This window comes from Ictidomys tridecemlineatus, chromosome 1, assembly GCF_052094955.1.
Source record: "Ictidomys tridecemlineatus isolate mIctTri1 chromosome 1, mIctTri1.hap1, whole genome shotgun sequence".
NCBI lineage: Eukaryota > Metazoa > Chordata > Mammalia > Rodentia > Sciuridae > Ictidomys > Ictidomys tridecemlineatus.
The window spans coordinates 70,861,498-70,871,808 of NC_135477.1; the positions used below are offsets into that span (position 1 = coordinate 70,861,498).

The 10,311-nt window shown below is 38.2% G+C and overlaps 1 protein-coding gene across 1 annotated transcript; it reads left to right on the top strand.

Moving 5' to 3' along the window:
- Positions 1-2,335: 2,335 nt before the first annotated feature.
- Positions 2,336-9,624, top strand: LOC144366964 (uncharacterized). Its single transcript, XM_078022161.1, has 3 exons — positions 2,336-2,593; positions 7,396-7,920; positions 8,072-9,624. Exons 1-3 carry the CDS (start codon positions 2,336-2,338, stop codon positions 8,285-8,287), a joined length of 999 nt encoding a protein of 332 aa, XP_077878287.1. The 3' UTR covers positions 8,288-9,624.
- The last annotated feature ends 687 nt before the right edge of the window (positions 9,625-10,311 follow it).

A 10,311-nucleotide genomic window follows, 5' to 3' on the forward strand; every position in this document is an offset into this window, starting at 1 on the left:
GCGATCAGAGCATCTGGTCCATCTGCTTTGGTCTCTGAAATTAAGCCTCAGGGATCAGGACTCCAGGATTTTGTTCTGAGTTCCAGCCACTGGGATGAACTTGAAACTGCTTTTGAAATTGTGGTATCTGCCCTCTAGTGGTTATTCAAGACTCTGTTATGAATGTTGAACCCTGAGTCAAGCCATGAGGAACCTCTGCTCTGGGACTAGTGGTTTGAGGGCCCACAGGCTGGTTCTCTGTTGAAGCTACTCTTTCATGAGGTTGCTACTCAAGAGGTGAGATTTTCATAGGAATCCTCATTCCAGAAAAGAAACAAAGGCAAATTCTTCACCTTATAAATTGAGTCCTGCCAATGGACACATTTATTTACATATTTATGTAGGTATGTATTTATTTAATTTAGAGGTACAGTCTCACTTAATTGTCCTGGGTGACCTCAAACTTGAGATCCTCTTGCCTCAACCTCTCAAGTAACTGGAATTATAGGTATGAACTCTTCTTCTTTAGGAACTACTCTAAGAAACTGTTCTGGCCAGAAGATTGTCCTTGAGGAATCATGGACTCAGGTTTACCTCTTACGAACAGGTAGGACTTCCCTGACCCTGATATCTCAAGCCAGCCCACACACAGAAAGAAACGGGGATAGACAACATCAGACACTGGATTACAAGGTCAGGAGAGAGGATCTGACTCACTATGGTCACCCGTGTCTTGCAAACTGCTGTCGAGAGACCATGATTGATAAGCATTTGCTAGTGAAGAAATCAATAAATAAAAGCAATGAGAAGAAAAATTAAATGGTTTAGAAAGATTAAAGGGAGAGAGAAGGAAAACGCATTTATTAAGCACCTGATATATGCCTCAGTGTGCTGATTACTTTGTAGGCAATACCTCATTTAATCCTCACAACACTTGTAGTTGGCACACAGTATGTTGCCCATATTGGGCATCCCCAAGACTACCCCTCAGCCCATTTCCATGAGTCACTAGGAGGAGTCACCACTGGATTCAGGATATGGTGGCACTCAGCCATGGTTGAGCCTAGTGAAAGGATACAAAGCAAATCAGCAAACATTAAGAAACTAAAAAACACCTGAGGTGAAGTCTGGAGAAGGCAAGATTCAAGCTTCCAAGGGTCCTCTCCTGATGGTGTCACAAAGGATGTGCTTAATGCCTCTAGTAAGAAACTGTGACAACACATGTATCATAAGGCATACTGAGGAAGTTCATTAGAAACTTAGTATTCAGGATTATTTATTAGTATTCAGGATTATTTATTGGGTGCTGGTAAAGTAGGCAGTTTGTGTCTAGAATATACTGCAATTCCAGGCTTCTGGATGGAAAATAGATGTTTAGACTAAACAGTACTGTTTATACAATGCTTCAGGCACAGTGAGCCACTCTGAGACGTTCTGGGGATGGTGGAAACTCGAGAAATCCAAGTTCTGAGACTCCAATCAAAGGCCTGTCTTGCAGGTAAGCCTTTCTAAAGAGGGCAGGTTCTGGCTGCCCTGTTATTTGTTTCCTCCACAGTAGTTTGAGGGACACTCAGGCTCTGGACTATGACCCCAGTGCCTACTCACCTGGGCATCTTCAATGATCTCAAAAAACAACTTGCAGCTTTCAGAGGGATGTTTCAGCAGGAGGTGTTCTATATTTAGGTCTTTGGGAGCCTGGCAGTGAGATAAATATGGGGAAGATTAAGACATGTTTGGAAAACTCAACAAGCTTAATTAACTAAGAGAACTTAAGACCCCGGGAATCTATAATCTTGTCACTGGATGTCCCTATGATAAGGGGTATAGTGTCAGCTCTGATCATCTGACACACTATATGGTATTTATTCTTTCTGGGTGACCTGTGGGATGAGCCTCAAGATTCTTCCCTGTGACCTAAAGTCTGCTAGACTCTAAAGTCACTATGTGTCCCTGAGCTCAGGCTAACCTGGGTGTCTGGGGACCCAATCCCTGATATCTGTCCTTTTGTGACTTAACCAGCTGTTTCTAGTCTCCTGTTACTTTTCTGTCTCCCCTCTTCACTCTCCCTTACCTCCCAGAAAACTTCCCTTGCCTCCTTCCTGGGGCACACTGTTCTCCATACATGTGCTTTTGTTTTTTCACTTCTTCAAAGGAACAAACTCTTCCTTTTTCCTACCTGAACACAAGTTGCCCTGACTTGGATTTCTTCCATCTTCTTTCTTAGCACTTCTTTCCTCTGCTATAGGACACATGTCCCTCAGAGAAATTGACAAATTGTCAATAATTTGTGTTCCCCACCAGCCCAAGATCTTGAGGACTGGCAAGCATACTATAGCCTTTTGAATTTCAACCTATGATGGTAATAGATGAAAATCTCAAAGTTCTTAATGTTCTAGACAGGCCAAACCCCGTGATTAGGAATTGCATTGCATCAGGTCCACCATGGGTTACAACAAGGGAACGTTCAAATCAAGAACAACCAACATTTCACGCTAAAAGAAAGATAAAGGGTATTGAAGAAGGAAATAGATTCAAGAACCTAAGACACATGCACTTTTACAGAAACTTAATAAACCCTCACAATCTCCTTCATGAGGGGTCCAAGACTCAGGCAGTGAGTAAGATCAAGAATCTGAAGAGTGGTGAGCTCTAAATCAATGAACTAGCATCTTTCCTGGAAGAGACTGGAAATAGCATCCAATCAGGGAATGGAGATCTTGTTTAATGATAAAGCAAAGGAATCCAGGAGGGAACTAGGGGCATTTTTAAGAAGCATTTGGGTATTAGCACAATTAAGATAGAGATAAAATCGATTCTAGTTTAAACTTCAGAAGGATTTACTTCGAGAAAGCTTCTTCAAGACATACAGAGCTGAAACTGAGGGTAAAAGCAGCCCGGTTAGGGCTTCTCAGCTTGCATCTATAATTCTCTACCTCTGGGCAGCAGGCATTTGAACCCAAGGTTATGAACAATCAAAGTCCTTGACTAGCAAGGAATTTCTCCTTGAACAGGGTGCGATCATACAACTGGGCAGTCTCTATGGCACCTTCGCACTAAGAGTTCTCCTGAGGGGTGTTGCCTCCATCTCCAGGCAGTTCACAGACCATCATTCATTTGCTCCTGACAAGGTAGGGTTAGATTAGAGATAGGTTAGGTTTAGTTTAGGGTTCAGGTTTGTGTTAGGGTTCAGGTTGGGTTAAGTTAGGTTTAAGTTTAGGTTAGGATTAGGATTAGGCTTGGCACTACCACCATCTTCTCAGTTCTAGTAACTTTTCATATTTTTATGGTTTTTTCCCTAAGTGTTATCTAAATTTTAAACTGGACATTTTGTCAAAATTCCTGAATATTATTTCCTTCATTAATTTCACTCTTCAGCTTCTTGATTTTTAGCCTTGTGATCTGTGTTCTTGTCTCTGCCATTTTAGTCAAGTCTCTGGGCCTTGGTATTTTACCTGATGATAATTAATATGTTCCTACCTTCATCTTGGAATTTGATTCCAGGATCCTGGTCTTGGAGCTCTTCATGTAGAATTGTTGTTACTTTGAAAATTAGTTATGACTCTCAGTTTGGAGATCAGCCTCATGTTATGGAGAACCAAAGCAGCTAATAATGAGATGATAATGATGATTTAAGGACTTAAGTTGTTAGGTGGGTTTAAGAGGATGGGAGAATTATCATCTGCTTGGCAGTCTTATAGGGCACATCAGTGTCTGCTGCCCTGTTAGCTGAAGGACTCCACCTCACCCAGGGTGGCATTATTTTTCCAACTGACCCTCAGATGTCTGTTCATATCACTGAAGTTCAGTTTGTTATCTGAAGTATGGAGTCTGAATAGGATTCTATTAGGAATTTCTATAGTCTTGAGATGATATGTAAAAATTTGCTTTGGATATAAATAATAGAAAATTCTAGAACAAGGATTTAAAAACTAACATACCAGATTGAGGATGTAGCTCAACAGTGGAGTCTTGCCTAGCAAGCTTGTGGCCTTGGTTTGGATCCCCAATACCACAAAACAACAAGAACAAAAATACTAAGATACCTTTAATGAGAAGCTATGATATCTATTTAAATGGAAATTAAATCACATTTCTGCTTCCAGAAATCCTCTTTCAGTATTCCTGTAGCATTAATAGTGTCTCTTTTTCTCTTTTTCATGGAAACTCTAAAAAGTTATCTGGAAATCAACTCTGAAGCTTTCTCATAAAATAAAAATTTCTTCAGATAGGAGGGAGTGGAGGATCTCATGAAAATTGAAGGGACATCCCGAAGTAGAGCAAAGGGACCCAGGGGATTCAGGAGGGGAGGGAAAGGGGAAATACTAGGGAAATTATAGTGAACAAATTATATTGTTATATTTTGTACATGTATGAATATGTAGAAATGTATTCCACCATTATGTAGGACTATAATGTGACAATAAAAAAATGTGAAAAAGGTCTTCAGTGAAGATCTACATTAGTTTTCAAAAAAAGAAAAAGAAAAATACCTTATTTTCTCCTAGTAAATGCAATACTAGCAGTTAGCAAGATACAATATACCTTCTCTCTTCCTAGTTCTGTACAATAGTAATTATCCAAGATTTACTTGATGTGGTAAGAAACTCATAGATTAGAGACAACAACTAGAATAATTTTCTGTCCCCTGCTACTGGACACACACACACACACACACACACACACATATATAAAACTAAAATTTTGAATGGAATGAGTCTCTGCATCTTCCTGTGTTTAGAAAGCCTCCATAGAACATTTTTTCATTTTATTCAACAACTTTTAAACATATGCCTGCTATTGAGCTGTACTAGGAAGCCAACAGTTTAGAGAAATAGAAGAGATCCTTTCTAGTGGTATTTATATTCTGATGAGCAATTCAACCTCTAAAACCTCTCAAATACCTCCAGTGGAGAAACAACTATAGCAGCAATGGAAGTCTGAGTTCTCAATAAGACAGTGACTTCCCAGTATATCCTGAAAGGCATGACAATGTCTTTCAGGGCTTTGACTTATTTCAGCAATCTGATTGCTCTACTGTTTAAAGTGTTAGTGAGGAAGAATTGGGATTAAAATGGACTGTGTTTTCCTGCATCTGACTCTGCATGGATTTTTAAAAAATTATTATTATCAATCAGTAGAAATCCTAGTCTCAGAAAAAAAACCAACATGAATTAGAAGGCAGTTGTTCAATACACAGACGTATATAGATTCATGTGAGAGTAAATTCTCAGATCTAACTATTAAACTTGTTAAGAGAATTTAGTCAATATATTTTACAGAAGAATGGCAAGCATTGATTAATGAGGAATTCCACTGAGTGAAAGTCATTTAAAAAATCTTCAGCTCTACATCTGAATTCCATTTTATTCTTTGAGCCATAAATGACTATGCCACAGGTCCCTACAGTGCTTATATTATCAAGTCTGAGAAACCATCAGAAATAATCCATGGGATCTTGAGACCTTTTCCACATATCATTTTCCTTAATTTAATAATGCTTCAAAATTATATAGTATTTGTAATTTGACAATCCCTTTTATATTTACTGTCTCATGTAAATGCTCACCTTGTGTAAGGAGTATAACTTGATTACAGAAAGCACATGGCAAATCCAGGCTAATCTCTTGTCTCTGATTCCTTCTATTGTACCACCTAGATCACTTTACTATAGGCATTTAAATGCATCCTCTGTATACTACTTGTGACATTTAAATTAAACGATTGATATAATTATTAAAAGTTTAGCTATTCAATAAATACAGGCTCTTATGATTATCAACTTTTAGAGAAGTAAACTAAGTGTAAAAGTTGCAAAATAAAAGTTTCTTAAAAGCTAAAATCACAAAATAAATGACAACTAGATGATTTCTAAAACCAAAAAACCCAAAAACCAAAACAAAACAAAACATATTGTGAGAAATACATGCAGGCACAGTATTTAAAGGACTTCTAAATTAGTATTTATCATTATCTAGGAACTAACTCTCAACTGTTTTATCTTATAAGGCCAAAAAATTCACATGATGATAGTTTATCTGTTGTGAATCAGAGTAAGACTATACTGTTTATTCTGTCTCATTACATTTGCAGGTAGTGTTATAGTCAGTTAATTTGCTGATGTGTGTGTGTTTCAATCTGCTGCAAATAAGTTTTAGTTCATCACTTTCCAGTGCAAATGAATCATGCAAATACATTTTCAATGCTTCTGTGCTTTGAAGTTTCCAAATAATTGGTTTTATTTCAAAGATTGACATGGGAAATTTCAGAAGATTAAATTTGAGAAAACTTTCTAATAATCCTGAGATGGTGAAAGAATGTTCAATACTTGAATACTAGAAAATTCCTATGCTCTTGGAATTGTGAAACTCTAAAACTGAAATAGAAAAAATGTCGACAGCATGTTATACTGCTTCCCACAGAACATAAGTACATCCTCTGGAATATTATAATCAGAGAGACACTAGTGATTGTGATCAAACAAAATATAAACAAGAATATACAACCTCAGCTTCTGATTAACTTGAGTGGCTTTGGGTATTTATTCATTCACTTGCCAATGACAGCCCTAGCTTCATCACAGTTGTATAGGCTTAAATCTTTTCTTTTTGTTTTCTTCTTTTTAAAAGATCAATCTAATTTTGTTAAGAAGCACACTTTTCTTATTTGTATCCTACTAGGAAAAAGTGTTCGGTTGAGTAAAAAATCAAATAGCATACATGTCTTTAAAAACTACTTAAAAAGCAAATAACTTTCCCTACTTAAATTGTTACTCTGTTCTATTCACCTAAAGTATCAGGGTCATATTGGTAATATTCTAAAGATTTCCCTGTAAGAGTGGACTTTAATTTTAAAACTAACAATATCTGAAAAATTATTTTCAGCTTAATTGAATGAGTGTGATGTGCTTTTGGTATTATTAATACATACACAATTTCCAAACAAGGGTAACCTGGATTAGAAACGCTGATCACACCTGGATGTCCTGGTAATGTCAAATTGCTCTACAAGTTTTTACCTGGCTCCCATCTTCATTTAATGGCAGGTCAGTAACAAGGAAGACTGGATTGATTACAAAGGCTTCACCACAAATCTTTCTGGGAAACTTGATTTTTGCTTCAGTTTGAACATCCTTCTAAATCACTGCCACTAAGTTAGTGAAAATCCTCAAAGATGTCTTTTACAAGAAAGAACACAGAATTTAAAATTCCATCATGCAAAAATTTTAAGTTCAGCCACATGTTTCACTCCACACACCTATTTCCTAAATTCTGTGAAGAAATGAAATAGGCTGAGTACTCATATGATCTTGCTCTTTTTGTTCTTAATTGATTTTCACAAGAAAATCAATTACTCATCAAGTAGAATTCTTGCACATGACATAATGTTTATGACTGTGCCCTCTACCCGCCCTAGTAGTTCACTGCACGTGTCACATGCCTCTTCCCACAGCTGTGGCTCAGTTCAGATAGCTCACCACCACAGAAACGCTGCAGTTACAAGGAGCTGATGATGAGCTTTTGCGGATCCACTCCTCTGCACCTGTACCATCAGTTTTCTCCAGGCTCAGTCACTCTCAATGCAGGAGCAGCTAGGAACAAGCAGCACGCCCTGGGAAAGCTCTGGCCAGAACAGGCGCCCACTGTGTACGCTCAGCAATGCAGACCTGCGTGTAAATCCTTAGAGAAGCTTGTCTGCTCCCGGTGGAAGGGACTTTTTAACAGTCCCTTTGCTCACAAAGGGAAGAGGTTTTTCTTGCAGGAAGCCGCTTGGAGGGGGCTCGCTCTTCCCGTTGTACTTCTGTCTCTGCCCACACTGGACCGGGTCCTCATCCACCTCTTGATTATAGCATTTAAGGCACAAGCGCACGGGACTCCCCATGCCTTCTGCTTTTTCGGTGGACTCGAGACTCTGGCGGTGAACTCCAGGCTCGCTGGAGGAGAGGTAAGCACTTGTTCCCAAATTTTGCTGGTAGCGATCGGGTGGGGTGATGGCGGTGGCGTTTCTCTCCGCGGGCCTTCGTCCCAGTAGTGGCTTTGGTTTCCTGAAGACTTGTATGTGCGATTTCAACAACGAAGTTATCTTCTCTTCCCAGGGAAAATACAGCTTCCTTCTTCCTTCCGAGGGTACTTTGGTTCCACGCAGTCTCCCCACCTCCAGCGCCCAGCACACCGTGGCTAATTCCCCAAGGTGTAGCGGCAGCGCCCTGACAGCGCCACCGTGTGGTGCAGAAGGAACTGTTGCCGCAGGCTTCCTGGGTGACCCTTTGCAGGGGAAGAAGAGAAACCAGAACCCCCTGGAAGGCATCTAACAACTCAGTTTTAAGCCTGTTAAAACCACAGGCCAAATTTCTTATTCCTACGGACTTGTGCAGTGACTAAAGCTCTCTTACACTCAACACATGAAGCACGGAAGACCTTTCTTTAGTTCACTGAGGTCATGAAGCAGTGCTATTGCCTAGTGTACTCCCTGCTCCTTTTGTTGTGCTCTTGTTGGGTTTGAGAGAGCAACTGCATTTTATATGCTAATTATTTTAAGTTTTGATTTTTTTCCATGTAGGCCCATCAGGAGTATTAATAATTCCCCTATCTCCTGAGGTTTCAGTGCCAATAGTAGGTTTATTTCATAAGTTGAGATTTACTTATTTATTTTTAACTCAAAGGGTCTTTGAAAGATTGGTATTTTTTTTCTTTAAATGTCACAATTGCCCAAAGATTTCTTTATAACATTTTTTAAAAAAATATTTTTTAGTTGCAGATGGACATGATATCTTTATTTTATTTTTTTTATTTTTATGAGGATTGAACTCAGGGCCTCGCAGTGCTAGGCAAGTACTCTACCCCTGAGCCACAACTCCAGCCCCATATAGCATGGGGTATTTAATGACAAATTTAATTTCTTCAACAGATGCTGAACCACATAGTTTGCTTCTCCATGTGTTCTAATCGGCAAATTGCATTTTTTTAAGGACTGTAAAAAACAATTTAGCTCATTTAAGTTATCAGATTTATTGACATGAAAGTATGCATTATATTCTTTTATCTTTTGTTAGCTACACTATCTGCTATAATGTTCCCCTTTTTGTTATTTCAACTCTCTGTTTTCATGAGTCCTGACTGGTTAGGGGGATATCAGTTATACTAATCTTTTCAACAGACCTTATTTCAGGGGCTGGGGGTGTGGCTAAGTGGTAGAGTGCTTGCCTAGCACAGGTGAAGCACCGAGTTTGATCCTCAGTACCACATAAAAAATAAATAAAAATTAAATAAAGTTATAAAAGTGTTTTTAAAAAGACCTTATTTTAATTCTCAAAACAACCCAAAGGGGTTGTTAAGTAGGATGATGACTGCATAAAATACTATATTTTTTCCTTCCCACTAGCTTAATGAAATCTGTTGAAAAAAACAAATTTCTGCTAAATGAAATTGAGAATAAGGGAGGTAATTGAATACTATTAAAACTCACAAACAATAAAATAATAAATAAGTATTGAAAAAAAAGATTAAAAGCTCATAAATTTTACTCATTAAGGAGAGACCTTATAAATTGACATATCTTTTGCCTCCTGTCAGAGCATCCCAGTAAATTATCCTGCCATTCATTGCTCAGTTCACTTAGAAGACATTTCTTGGAAATGGTCATAAGAGATCGAACTTGGTGGTGGTGGTGGTGGAGGAGGAGGGTAGTTTTATACTAAATTGTGATGAATTTGCACCTTATGAAAGAGGAATTAATTTGTAAAATAGCCAACATTAATGGAAGCCCATTTGTTAATAAAGAAGAAAGGTTGATAGTTTGGAAGAAAAATGACGAGAAATAATGATAATGAAGTTCTACTATAGGCTATGTCCTATGATATACATCATGCATACGTTGCTAAAATTTAGTGAATTTTGTTTATTATTTTTCTGGTGCTAGATATAAAACTCAGGACCTCACATTTGTTAGTTAAGTGCTCTCCAACTGAATTATACCTATAGCCCCTGATTTGTTGAGCCACCTGTTTTGACTCAGTCATAGCACTAAGTCCTTTACATTCTATTCTTTGTTAGTTCTCATACAAGTCTGTTAGGTGGACATTATTGTCACGAAAATCCATATCCTGAGTCACGTATGTTTCCTACAGTGACACAATCATTAAGTGCCAGAGGAACTGTTCAATTGATTGTGACTCCAAGGATCAAGGTTTACCTTTGTAACATTCTGCCTCTCTGTAATTCATTTAATTACAGTTTAAATATTTAAATTACAGTTTATATAAGAGTTAATAGAATGAATGTGATCCCCCCCAGGCTCATCACACAAAGATGTGTTTGGGTGCAACTGGAGGTACTT